Source organism: Cyanistes caeruleus, chromosome 11 (assembly GCF_971803275.1).
Source record: "Cyanistes caeruleus chromosome 11, bCyaCae1.hap1.1, whole genome shotgun sequence".
In the NCBI taxonomy this organism is placed as follows: domain Eukaryota; kingdom Metazoa; phylum Chordata; class Aves; order Passeriformes; family Paridae; genus Cyanistes; species Cyanistes caeruleus.
This window is the reverse complement of record NC_141711.1, coordinates 10,892,557-10,905,876: the sequence shown is the minus strand read 5'-3', so window position 1 is coordinate 10,905,876 and position 13,320 is coordinate 10,892,557. Positions and strand designations below refer to the sequence as shown.

The window sequence follows — 13,320 nt, the reverse complement described above, 5'->3', positions numbered from 1 at the left end:
CTTAGGGAAAGCAATCTCTATATTTAAATCTTCTCAATCTCTCGTTCGAAATTGCTCTGATGCACAGACTGAAGGGCCTAATTTCCATCCTGGTTTTGAACAGGGAGCCCACTGCAGACAAGTGGTTTTCTTTGCTCTGAGTTCTGCATGGTGGGGAGCCACGGCCCCATAGCTTTCCCTTGGCTTTTTGGAAATGTATAGGAGGGTCTAGTGTGGCCAGGGATGTGGCTCTCTGCATTGGAAATGCTGTAGGAGGGGCAGAAGTTTAGAGTATGGGAATGAAATTTTAAAATGTGAACAAAAAGGAAGACCAGGGAATTTAGCTTCAAGAGCTCAAGCTGGAGTAAAAGAGTCTAAGTCTATTGCAAGTAAAATATTTGCAGGCATTCTGGTGTACTTAGTGTGAAGCCAGGCTTAGCTGGCTGTTATCACCAGGATCACTGCCCATGGAATGTTGGAAGATTTTTTCTCTAATCTTGAAAGTCTTTGTGTTTGGAGCAGGGACTGTTTTATGAGGAAAGGCAGGACCTGGAGTTTTGATCCTGCCGTGTTGATAGTGGAGCTGTTGATCACAAAAGGTTAAAAAAAACGTGTGGCTGTAACTTTCTGTCTTCTCCTGATGGCAGGGGTTGCATTCGCATGGGGTCCATGGTGTAATGTATGATTTTGTCATTGAATCTGTAAGAGATTCTGCATGCCCAGTCCTGCTGCCTGTGCTGGCTCCTAATATGTAATGTCACTGTGCCCTGCGATATTTAGACCCTGATTGTTTATTGCTTATCAGCTTTTCCTGGGCAGTCTGGTGTGATTTGTCCATGGAGATAAAACACCAGGACAGCCCAGAGCTGCAGTAAAAAGAGGACTGATGGGTAGGAAGGGATCAAAGCTGGTGTTAAATGGGTGAAGCTGAACCCCTCATGCCATCAGTGTTGTCCTTCTCCCTGTGTGGAGGTGAATGTGCAGTGGATTTTGTTCCTATTATAGGAATCTGTAATATTTACCTGGCTGCAGGAAATGGCTTTTGGCTCTCATGCTGTGGAAATAGTGGCTGGTGCACTTATGTGTTTGGAGCTGAATGAGTGGGGGGCTGAGATGGGGCTGCAGAAGGTGTTGGAGTCTGATGGATGTGTAAATGCAGATATGAGCCCTTGTGCCTGTGCAGGCAGCCCCACTGAAACAGGGGTTGTCTGGTGCTGAATGTGTGTGTGGGGCTGCTGGGGTGGGAGGGGAGCTGAGCAGGGGGAATACCCTGAAACAGATCCTCCTTTGGGGTATGTCCCTCTACTGCTTCCAGTCTGCGGGCTTTTCCTGCCACTGGCTCCTCTGTTTGCAAGGCCAGCAGCCCCTGGCTAGTCCTCAGCAGCTCTTTCTCACTGCTGTGGTGTTTAGGGACCAGGAAGGAAGAAGCTATTTTCCTGGAGCCGAGAGGGGAGGAGGGATCCAGCTGATCTCCAGCTGTACTGCAGCTCTGGGAGCTCATACTTCCTCCCTGACATGGAGGTGAAGGCCTGTTACTCCCTCCCTGCCATTTTTCCCTGGAAATGGGGTGGTCCCCGTTCCTGTTCTCAGGCAGCAAGGCTTTGAGCCCCTGGCCACAGGCAGAGACTTTGCCTGATCATTGCTCCATGTCCCAGGTGGGCAGGATGGTGAGGGTGGTGGGACAAGCCTTTGGCATTCATGTTGGGGTTATCTTGGTCTGGTTGCATATCTGGGCAGAAGCTGACAGAAGCTCAGGAAAAAAAGGTTTATGTTGCCCTGTTGAGCTGAGCAACATCATTAAGAGGTAGATAATTTTGATATGCAGAATAAATAGCAATTTATTTCTAATCTATGGAGAGGCTTGGGATGGTGGCTCTGGGTCTGCTCTGCTTGCTGTGATGTCAAAGGGGACCAGCAGCCAAGGGTATGGGCTGGTCCCCATGTGATCTCTGGAGGAGCCAGTGCCTTGGCAGTGGAAGAGATGGCTTTTCTCTTGTAAACTCAGTATTGAGTCCTTCAGGTGAAAGCTTTCTCCCCAGGGCCTTCTCTGGAAGGTTTAGGTATTAACTCGCCCCAGGCTGGTCACGTGCAGCCTGAATCCTGTGGGAGCTGTGAGGGTGACACATTGCCATGGCTTCATTCATGCCTTTCATGCCTGGGGCCTGCTGAGACTCTTGGGATGCCTACAGTAATTAATGAACAGGAGAAAAAATAATCCGGTATTTCTATGATGTGCTCTGCCCTTCACTGCTGTCACCCAGGGCTTTATTTTTACATGGAGAACAGTGGGATGCAGAGAGGAGATCCCTATTGCATTTTGCTTTGTGCTCTTCCTGCCTTTACCTTCCATTTTGCAAGGCTAAAATTCCTTCTCCTATTACTGGGCTTTCCTACCTCTAAAGCTCTTTCCTTTCTTCCCAAGGCTTGAGAAAAAGCAGGATTGTCTTTTCTGCCTGTGCTCCTCTCCCTTGCAAGGGACATTTCTTTGGTGGGATGTGGTGCTGGGGTTTCACTGTATTTTTTTTGCTGGAATGGGAGCAGGCACTGTGTTGCTGGAGGTGAGCTGATGCCCTGGCAGCTGCCATGCTGCCCCCAGGGACACCCTGGAATTCCTGTCAGTTCTCTTTAGCCTTGGAGGCAGAGCCCTGGAGCAGCATCCAGATCGTGCAGGCTCGGTGGCTGCACGCCTGCTCTGTGCAGAGGTTAAGTTCCATCACCGTTGCTTGGCTGAGGGTCAGCAAAGACTGCCCCCTTGCCAGGTCATAGCATCACATGGAGGGGTCCCTGGGGCCCCCATCCCCCTTCCCTTGTGCCACTCAACAGCTGCCAGTGCCTCCTGCCTGGTCCCTGGCAGCCCCAGGGCAGCGCCTGCCCATTGATTTGCTTGTTGGGGGCCCCTCTGACTGCCTCAGCCCTGAGCGATGCTGATTGGGAAATAATTGCAATAATAATAGAGATATTTTGCTCCTGAGTGACGAGACGATATGAACTGGGCTCTGAGCCAAGAGGGTTTTTTGAAGGGCAAAGCTGAGAAATCAATGGCTCAAGACTGCCAGAGCTGCTGTGGGGCGTGGGGCTGGGGGCTGGCAGGGATGGGGATGGGACCTAGGACTTTATTTGGGATGAAAGTGGGGCAACTGCCTTAACTCATCACACATTGTGTGGCTCCCAGTGGGAGCTTGTAATTCCTCCTACCACTTCATTGTGACTTCACCATCCGTCAGTCCCTCCCACACCTGGGTTTGACTCTGCCAGAGGTGCTTCTTCTGTGCGTTATCCTGGCACTTGCTCCCTCTTTCCAGCAGTTCAGTTTTGGTACAGAAAGATGGGGAGGATTTTTCTGACAGTGTCTTAATTCTGTCAGAATTGCTGGAACAGTGTGTTGGGCTGTGTTTCCCATCCTGCTGATGGAGCAGTGCTGGCAGACCTGGTCAGGAGAGATTTTGGGAAGGTTTGCAGATGGTGAGCGCGGAGCTGGTCAGTCCTATGCTGTGCCGCGTGGGCTGGTGCCAGTATAACTGGCTCTGCTGAGCCCACTTAGCATGGTGGAGCACCACTTGTGTGGGTGGCTGAACAAGAGGAAAAGATGGAAATGAGTTTAAATGAAAGGAAAAGGCGGTTGAGAAGTTTGGGAAGGTGTTGCTGCATTTTGGGGGCCTGCTGGGTTGCTGCCCTGCCTCCTTCTCTCTTCTCTTTCCTATGTCAAACCCCAGTGCTTCACCCAGCTCCCACCCTACCTCCCAGAGAGGTGCAGTGAGTCTGTCCTCAGCCCACATGGCTGGGCTCAGGATCCTGCCTGGGGGTGACACACTGGCTTTGAAAGGGAACACTGATAAGCACAGTTGCTTTGAAACCAGCTGGGTGAACCTGTGTCACATCTGCCAGCGTCGGTGAGGTACTGGATTTGTTGCTGAGCATCTGAGCATTGATTTAGGTTAAGTATCTCCTTGTTTTTTGCTTTATTGTACCAATATGATTAAAATCCCAACATTCTCCAACTCTGGGTGATGTTGGGCCCAGGACAAAAGCCTGGCTTGTACTCATCTTCATCAAGTGAATGGGTTTCACTGAATGGAATCGGGCAGCTTACCTTGCTCCTGGGCAGGTTAGTGATGAGGCAGGACCATCCCAGCCCTGTGTGAGCGGTCAGTGAAACCTTCTCTTGCAGAGGAGGTGGAGAGGACAGAAGCCAGCTCTGCCAGAGCTGAGCAGCCCGCAGCTGCCCGCCCGTGTGTCTGATGCTGGTGCATTCCTGTGCAGGCAGCTGGCAGGATGGCAGGGAAGGTGGCTGGCCAGCCGGCTGGGGGAGCCCGGGGTGTCAGCTGCCAGCTTGCCCTGCATAGCTGGGATGTTTCTGTGGGGCCCATCCTGACATCAGCCCTGGGACAAGCCCCTGCAAGACGCATCCCCACAGCCCTGCTGCTGGCTGCCCGTACCCTTCTGCGGGGTGTTCAGCTCCAGCCCCATGGCACAGAGCAGCCCTAGGGTTAGCCCTGGTAAAGCATAAGCATAATGGCATAAGCCATTAGGCACTCCTAATGGCAATTCCCTGGTTATCTGAGCAAAGCCAGAGGCAAACCCTCACCACCCTGGGTGCTGACGTTTGGTAACCTGAAATACAGTGGGAGGGAGCAGGAGCCACTGCCTTGACTTCCTTGCTCTTGACCCCCAGCATGCCAGTGTCCCCCAGCTCCCAAGGCCGTGTCCATGGGACAGATGATGCCATGGCCCTGCAGCTGCTCCTGTTCCTGCCTTTTGTTGCACCTTTCTGGGTGAAGAGAAGAAGAAAGTGTGTCTCCTTGGAGCAGCTGATCCAGGAATTTAATTTAAATCCTTTCCCTTCCTTTGGAAACTGGAGAAGGGTGTGTGTGTGGCAGCTGCTTGTCCTGGGGAAAGGCATGTGGAGGGGCAGGTGGTGTTCCTGTCCCCACACTGTGTTACTGCCTTGGGGTGAACCCAAGCCATGTGTCAGGAGGGGCTGTGCAGGCTGACCCGCCAAGGCCATTCCTTTCCCCGTGAGCGCCCCTGGCTGGCCACGGGATGTGCCTTTTCCAGCTGTAGGCTTGTCAGCGTGGTGTTGTGACACTGTGCAGCAGCTGTCACCTCTGCCCCGCTGTGGCCAGGCTGCATAGGCCCTCTGTTGCCTCTGGGAGATGGCCCCATGGCTTGCAGGGGCAGCTCTGCCAGGACCCACTCCTCTTCTGGTTATATTTGGCCTATCCTATGCCTTTTGGGGGGATGGTGCCAAAATCAAAGCAGAATGCTGGGGGTGTTCACACGGCCCTGCTCTCAGGGAGGGCACATGTGCACCTGCTGATTTGGGTGTGGGAGCCTGGGGCCTCCATGGTGCCTGAGCTGTGAGCACCAATGGCCTTGGGAGGGGAAGGTTTCACTCCTGGGGCTGCTCTCTGCCCTCCACCCATGACAAAGCATCTTCCTCCTCCCAGCTGAGCAATGTGCTACAGAGCTGCTCACTGGTAAGATGACAGGGCAGGAGGGGACCAGGACATGGGCACAGCTAGGGCAGGGTCCTCTTTCCAGCATCCTTTCCTCACAGCCGTGTCTTGTCCCTGCCTGTTTAATCTCTGTCCCCAGTGGAGATCCTTGGGGCTGGGGAACTCTCTGCTTCCCTCAGCATGTGTCGAGAGGGAAGAGGGGAGGCTTTGAAATGCACTCCCATAAATAAGCCTTTCTTCCGCGTTGCCTGTCAGTACCGTGCGAGCCCCGTGGAACTGGAAAGGGTCCCCGTGAAAAGGCTGCAGAGTGTGTTTCAGGCAGATAAGTCCCTGCCTTTGAAGTTTGGCAGGCGGGCAAAAGCGCCCTCCTCTTGTAGCTGCTGCCAGCCGCTGCGAATTAATCACAGCCCTGCACAGATAAGAGTACAAAGCCTGGCTGAGCACTTCTCCTGCCCGGAGGAGGGGTCTGCGGGGGACCACTCGGGACCCAGGGTGGAGGCTTGAGAGCCTGGAGGTGGGAAGATGGAAGGCTGGGGTGGGAGGGCCCATGGGAAGACTGGCTGTGGGGCAGTGAAGAGTCCCCTCTTCCTAGAGGTAGGCTTAGGGGTGTTCCCTGTCAGATTGGGTCTCTTGGGGACCTTCTCTGTGGGCCCCCAGAAATATGGTTTTGGTCCTTTGGGGAGCCAGTGGCCCACCCAAACACCTCCCAGACCCTGCTCAAACCTCTGCTGGCATGTGCTAAATCCAAAAGCAGCCTTGGCATGTCTGCAGTTGCCTTCCCTCTCTGGCTGTGCTTCCTCCCTCTCCACCTGGTGTCCCTGGCCCAGACTGAGCTGTAAAGCCCTGTCCTCCAGTGCAGTCCTCCTCTGGGTACGCTGCCAGCGCTGGGTGGGTGCCAGGTCATGGCTGCTGCCCTGCATTCCTCTCATTGCCTGTTTCCAAAAGTCGGCTCTGGGGAGATGCTCCTCTGCCTTGTGCCCATTGCTGGTGCCCTAGGGATGTTGAGGGATTTTTCTCCCAGCGGCTGGCTGGTCAGCAGTGGTTATGGCAGTGGGGAAGTGCCTCCTCACCTAGACTAGCCTGAAGGGCACCTTGCCCAGGGGAGAAAGGAACCCAGGGGAGAAAGGAGCTGTTTCTTAGCAAAGTGTTTGCCTCCCCCAAAGCCTTGTATGGGATGGCAACTCCTTTCTCCAGGCAAGACAAAGCCGTCCCCAGGAATCCTCTCTGGGTCTCTTGGGAGAGGACTTTGCATATGCCCAGCTGGGGTGTGCAGTGGGCAGTCACTCATTACACCTGGGTCACCAGGGGTTGGCGTGTTGCACCCCATCCTTTCCCTCATCCTTCCTTTGACAGGGTTCTCAGCTTCTGGGGGTGCAGGTCTTAAACCCCTCTTAGACTGAGGTTATGCTGGGTGCTGGCCCCATGGGGTGGGCTCGTTGTTTGGGTGGGGAAGGTGTGCACATGGGTTTCTGGCAGAGCAGCCTCTGGGCTTGCTTTGAGATGATTCCCCCAGGCAGGGAGTTTATAATTCCATGCCTGTGGTCTTCCCCATGTCCTTAACAAGGCAGCAGCCCTTCACGCCCACCCTCACTCCTGCTCCCCTGTCTCAGTACAGCCCCGGGAGCCGGTTGCCCCTTGGGGCTCCTGCAGCTCCTGGGAGGAGCCACCACTGAGTTGCTGCCTGAAGCCAGCCCAAGGCAGGCAGGAGCAAGGGCAGGAATCCTGAGCAAGAAATTAGTGCGAGTAATTATTAGTATTGGGTAATTATATCAGCATCAGGATGAGGAGAAAGGTTAATATGTTTATTTATTTATTTATTTATTTATGGTAAATGTCTTTTCCCCTGGGTGGGAAGGCAGCCAGGGTGGGCAGGAAGGAGTGTGTTTCTGAGGGGGTCTGCTCTGATTAAACTGCATCCTCTCCCCCTTTCCCTGCTCCCAGCTACCCCATGGGTCCAGGGAGGGGGAGGAAAGTGGCCCCTTCCAGTTTCTGTAGGAGATGAGAGGCTCCTTGTGCATTCCTTGTGCTGTTCCACCATGCTATAGTGCAAGCAGCCCATCTTCATCCTACTGGCCGGGGTGGGTAGGTTCGTGTTGGGCTAATCCTGCTGGAAAGGCCCTGGTGCTGGGTTCCCACCTCTGTCTGCACAGCAGTGGGTGCTCTGGGCAGCTGGGTCCTGCTTGCTGTGGGGGGAGTCTGGGGTCTATCTGCTGACACAGGTTGCTCATGGAAGTTGTGGGAAGGGGTGGGAACATCCCCAGGAGTGTTCAAGCCAGGCTGGATGGGGCTTTGAGCAACCTGGTATAATGGAACCAGGGAGCTGGAACAGAGGTGTTAGAACCAGATGATCTATAAGCTTCCTTCCACCCAAACCTTTCTTTGGTTCTGTGATCTCATGCTGGAGAGGAGTGTTAGGATGCATTTTCCTACCATGAGCTAACTTACAGTCTCCCTCTGTGCCCTGCACTTTGGCCAACCAGAAAACATTTTGATTACTAAGTCTTCCAGGTTTCATTTTCCTGATTCCCAAACACAGATTATCCTTAACAGGGGGAGAGAACGGTTCTTGTATGTGCATGTCCCCACCAGAACATTCTGATGTGTGTCAGGCTGGGTTCCAGCCCCATTTGACTACTGAGAGTATTTTTAGGTTCTTCCTGGAGCCTCAAATTAACTGGAAGTGCTTCATGTCTGTTGTTTTTTTAATACATCTCTTTCTCTTTCCCAGCACTGCACAGTGCAATAATGTAATGGGGAAATTACCCCGCTAGTTAAAAATTACTGCCAGCGCAACATCCAGCCATAGATCTATTTTAGAAGCAGGGTAAAACTGTATCGATTATTCTGTGCCGCAACTGTGGCCCATAAAAGGATTGGAAAGGTGCGTTTGTCACTTTGCCATAGTGAGGTGGGAGATGGTGCCTTGCTGGGGAGTGGAAGGGGTGCTCCCTGTTCCTCTCCCCCACAGAGCTGGCTTGGGAAGGACTTTGTAGGGGAGGAACTGAGAGCTGGGAGGAGATGTGGGGAGGCAGGGTTGTGCTCTGGGTGGGGATGCTGGGTACCAGTAGCAAGGGATGCCACTGGGCAGGGGTGCCACATGGCCCTATACTACAGGTATCTGGATCTTGACCTCCTCTGATCTGTTTGGAGCAGGAACAAACTTGGTCCTGGACCTGGGCAGAAAGATACCCCTGCAAGAAAGGCAGGCAGAGGCTTTAGCACCTCTGGGCTCCTCAGCACACAGTGGTACCAAGTGTGGGGCTGATGAGGAGCAGAGTCTGTGTAGGGGTCTAGCAAAGGATGCTGAGAAGGTGGGTGAATACCAGGACCATATTGGCTTTTGGTGAAGGCTCTATAGTCCTGTGAAAGGAGGTACAGGGGGCTTTTGGCTGTGCTGTGAGCTCCCAAGAGTCAGCCTGGCCCTGCAAGCCCAGTTGTCACATCCCTGGGGAGAGGGCAGCCCCGTTGCTCACTGCTATGCAGGACTCATCTCTCTCTGGTTGCTCAGGGGTCTCTTTCTTAATTAAATACATTTGTTTTGTAAAACTGCCTAAAAATAATCCGGGGCTGGTGCATGCAGGAGGCTGGCAGTGAATCAAAGGCGCCGCTCTAATTAAACGGGCCCCGGTTTGTTTGTGAGCCGCATACATTTCCATGCTAATCAGCTGCACACCGGGATCCTGCTTTCCCAGCCCGTATCCTCCTGATTGGAAACTCTGCAAATGCTGGCGGCAATTTACTGCAGGAGGGGTGAGGTGGCCGGGATGCTGAGGTGGCTGCCATGGGGGCACAGGGGGCTCTCATGGATGTGCTGGGCCGTGGGAGGGGTGTGATAGTCGGGGCAGGGCTGTGGGATGTACTTGGGGGGTGCTTCCAAGCAGCCAATTTGCCCCTCTCCTGTGGGGGGATCCTGAGTCCTGCAGATGGGGATGCTGGACCAGGTCTCTGTGTGTGTCAACACCAGCATGGAGATGATCACAGGTAGTTTGCCCCATCTTGCTGGGCATGATGCTTCACTGCCTACTGCTGGGATTTTTGCAGGATGTATGGCTGGTGTGGCTCCACCCCATCCCATCTCACCCCATCCCATCAGAGCAGATCAGACCCTCTGAGCATTTCTCTGTACTGTGCCCCTTGAGGCTGTCCTATGCCAGGGTCAGCCCAAATCTGGGGCTATCACAAGTAATGGCATGAGCAGAAAATCCTTGCAGCTCGTGGAGGTGCCAGTCAGGGTATGCCAAGTGGCAGGGCGAGCTCAGCCCTGTGTGGTTGTGTGCCTGCAGCCTCGTGGTGCCTCCTGCTGCGCTGATCTCCAGGACAGCCAGGAACCGCTGTGCTTAGGAAGAGCTTTAATGTAATTGTGAGCCATAAGGAGATTAAAGCCTTTGCCATGTTCCTGCTCAGGGAACAAAGGTGCTTTCTGAACCTCTATTGACCTCCAACTTCCTTGAGACCCTCTTGACTTCCCCAGTCACGAGTCCAAGTGTTTCTTCTGATGGATGGGCTGATGGGAGCCCAGCCTGTGTGTGCTGCAGCATTCTGCCTGGCAGGGCTTGGAGTGCTGTGATGTGTGAGCTGCTCTCAGCACCCCTGGGGCAAGATGGGGTTTGGTGCTTTGCTGCAAGCTGGGGACTCATCTGCTCCATGCTACAACTTGGAGGGGTTTTGGGGCTGAGCAGCAGCACATAGTGGGGTGCAATGTGAGAAGCAGGGATGTGTCCTCCCTCCCTGGAGAGAGATGAATGCCATCAGCATGAATGTGGTGCAAATGCACCAGACAAATGTAGTAAAGCGAAGGAGGGATTGCAGTTTGGTCTTCTGGAAAGGGTTGAGATGCTTGCAGAGCAGCTGATAGTTTGCTGTGCTGCAGGGGCTGTGGAGTCACCAAGTTGGTGTGGGGTGGAGGAGTGGTGTCCCTAATGGGGTTCACATTCTATATCCCACATCCTGGGTGTGTGCTAAGGTGTGTGAGGGATCATGCTCATCCCCCCTTGCTCTCCCCACAGATCCTCGTGGACTTGCCAGCTGAGAGGAAGCACCAAGCTCTGCAGTACGAGAATGTTGTGGCACATGAAGGCAGCTCCATCCTGCGAGACCTGGTGCTGAGCCCTGACCGTCAGCACATCTATGCCATGACTGAGAAACAGGTAAGGGGGGGGTCAGCAGTCCTCTGCTCTCCTGACTTGGCAGCCCACACTGCAGCCCTAGTCTACAGTCCTGTGTGCTGGGAAGGTTTTTGGGCAGTTCCCTACAGGGGTCTGCCCTTTGCTTCCTGGGGTTGAAGCTGCCTAGGGACCCTGGGGCAGCTCCTCCCTGCAGAAACACTGTCCTGAGGCTTTAATTGTTAACAGCAGCTGCTTGAAATTCCCATGGTCCCTGAGGACCAAGGGCTTCCTGACCCTTCCTTGCTGTGAGTGGCTGGCCATAAACCTCCTCCTTGTTTTGGCCGTCCCCTCCTGAGCAAGGATTTTGTGGGTCATCAGGAGGTCCTTGCTGTAAACAACTTTCTGTCCTCTGGAGCAGTTGCCTTTGCATGACAGGGCAGAGGGGACATAGGGCTGGTGCACCCCCAGGCTCCTGGTGTGCACTCCTTGGTCCCTGCCTCTGCTTGTGTTGAGCTAACTGGAGCTACAGACCCAATCTGGATCTGGGGCTGTCATCCTGGCAGTGTGGTTTGGGCACATGATGGAAAGTTTTGGTTGTCTTAGTGAGCATTTGCTTGATCCATGACCTGTTGGAGGGCTGCTGGTGTGAGTTCATCCATCTGTGGGCTGAATCAGAGGGACTGTAGCAGGTTCCTGTCATGGTGGTGACACCTTCTGGGTCTGGTGTCAGCACACCATGCCTGGTAGGTGACACAGGTGCTGGGGTGTGCTGTGCCTGTGTCTCCCAGCCCCTCTGCTCCTTTGCCCAGCCAGAGTTACGTGTGTGAGCAGGACTGCAAGCAGAGCTGGGAGCCTCACAGTCTCCTGGCCACCAGCCCGAGGGCTTGGGAGGGGAAGGGATGCTGGAGCAGGAACGAAGGTTTGTCTAGACAGTCCTGAGGGGACAGCAGAACACTTTTCCCCATCCTCCCACTGGCTGTTTCTGGTTTCTGCTCTGCTGCAGGAAACATTCAGCTTTCCAGGTGGGGCAGAACCTGCATTTGGGCTCCTCCATGCAGCTGTCCTGGGCTGTGTTTCCATCCCTGATTGTTTCTGTCCCAGAGCTTGTTCAGCCAAGCTTCCCCTCTGCAGGACAGATGTTGGAGAAGTGGATGTCAAGGGGGCAGTTGCATTGACCTGGACTGGGGATCTCCTCCAGGGACCACCACAGTTGCTGGGACCTGACACTTGTCCGTGCAGGGTTGGCCTGGGGGGTACCCTGTGCCACCACCTACCTAAAGCAATGTCAGGGACAAACAAATGGGAACATTACAGGTGTATTCACCACCCTGAGGGGACTGGTTGGCCAGTGTATTCCAGCCCTGTAGACATTGTGCTGAGCCTGTGCTCTGCTGTGCTGTTTGGAGGGAGAACACCCCTGGTTTAGCCTTCAGTAGGGAAGTTTGCAAATTTTAATTAGCAAGTAAGTGCTGCCCTATGGGAGCAGTGGGGAAACTGAGGCACAAGTACGGCAGGCATGGACAGCTGCTTGGTGCTGCAGGTTCTTCATGGCAGGCAAGCAGGAACCCCCTCCCTATCCCCCCTCTTCTCCTCCCCTCTCCTTAATAAAGCCCACTCTCTTCCCTAGTACGCTGGGTGTTATCAGAGTGCTGGTGGAAAGTAATTAAATGAACAGTTGTAACAGAGCTCGAAGGGCTTGGAGAATGAGGGGATTTTAATCAAATCTGGAGGAGCAATTAATAAAAGACTGGTAACCCTTTCAGAGCAGGGCTGCGGCAGCCATGGGGTGCCTGGCTGGTGCTGGGAGCCGATGTGCAGCTGAGTTGGCCCAGCCCACTCTCAAATACTACCAAGGTGCAACAATGAAAGGAGCTTGTTTGGAATAAAAGTCTCTCTAAGGTGGAAGTGCTGCCTGCAAATGTGCTGCCTGGGCCTGGGAGAGGAGTGGGCGATGACGAGGGGCTCAGCCTGCTCCCTCTCCTGCCTTCCCACTAACAGGCCTGGGAGAGTCTGTGCTGGGTCTGTCTGTGTCGTGTCAAGGTGTGGGCACAGCAGCCTGACCCACTTCACTCCGTGCCTGTTGCCCACAGGTGACGCGTGTGCCGGTGGAGAGCTGTGAGCAGTACGAGAGCTGTGAGCTGTGCCTGGGCTCCCGGGACCCCCACTGTGGCTGGTGTGTCCTCCACAACATGTGAGTACAGCAGCATTGTCCCTGGAGCTGTGCCAGTGACCTACAGCTGACTAAATGTGTCCATCCCCACTGCTGGTCTCCTTGGGGGCATCCCTCTTGGAATTTGGGCCAAAATGCTGAGGGATGGAATGGTCCAAGGGGTCAGTCATCCCCTCCTGTGGTGTCCAGGCTGTGCTTAGAGCATCCATGCATGGTGAAGCTGCTGCCTGGGCCTGCTTATCCTGCCCATGGGCTGCTGGCTTTAGCATTGCTGTGCCAATAAGAAAAACTGAATATAAAATACTCCTGAAGTCTCAGGGGAGAGCAGAGCTCCGGTACAGGCCTCAGTGATCCAAGGTCCCTACCTGGGCGTCATTTCTGTGCCAAAGGGTCTGTTTGCCCTGGTGCCGGCCCAAAGCTCTGCAGGACCCCAGGGTATTCTCCTCCTCACCATGGTGCTTTCATCCCCCTGCAGCTGCTCCCGCAAGGACCGGTGTGAGCGGGCGGATGAGCCCCAGCGCTTCGCCTCCGACCTGCAGCAATGCGTCCAGCTCACCGTGCAGCCCAAAAACATCTCGGTCACCATGTCCGAGGTCCCGGTAAGAGCACA

At 54.3% G+C, this 13,320-nt stretch overlaps 1 protein-coding gene across 2 annotated transcripts in view; it reads left to right on the top strand.

Annotated features, from left to right (window-relative positions):
- PLXNA1 (plexin A1) overlaps positions 1 to 13,320 on the top strand; it is a 111,661-nt gene that overhangs the window by 38,693 nt on the left and 59,648 nt on the right. For both annotated transcript variants that reach the window (XM_086845840.1, XM_086845842.1), the window contains exons 4-6: positions 10,442 to 10,582; positions 12,631 to 12,731; positions 13,186 to 13,309. In XM_086845840.1, the coding sequence (XP_086701966.1) occupies positions 10,442 to 10,582; positions 12,631 to 12,731; positions 13,186 to 13,309 (366 nt within the window). The remainder of the gene's footprint in view (positions 1 to 10,441; positions 10,583 to 12,630; positions 12,732 to 13,185; positions 13,310 to 13,320) is intronic.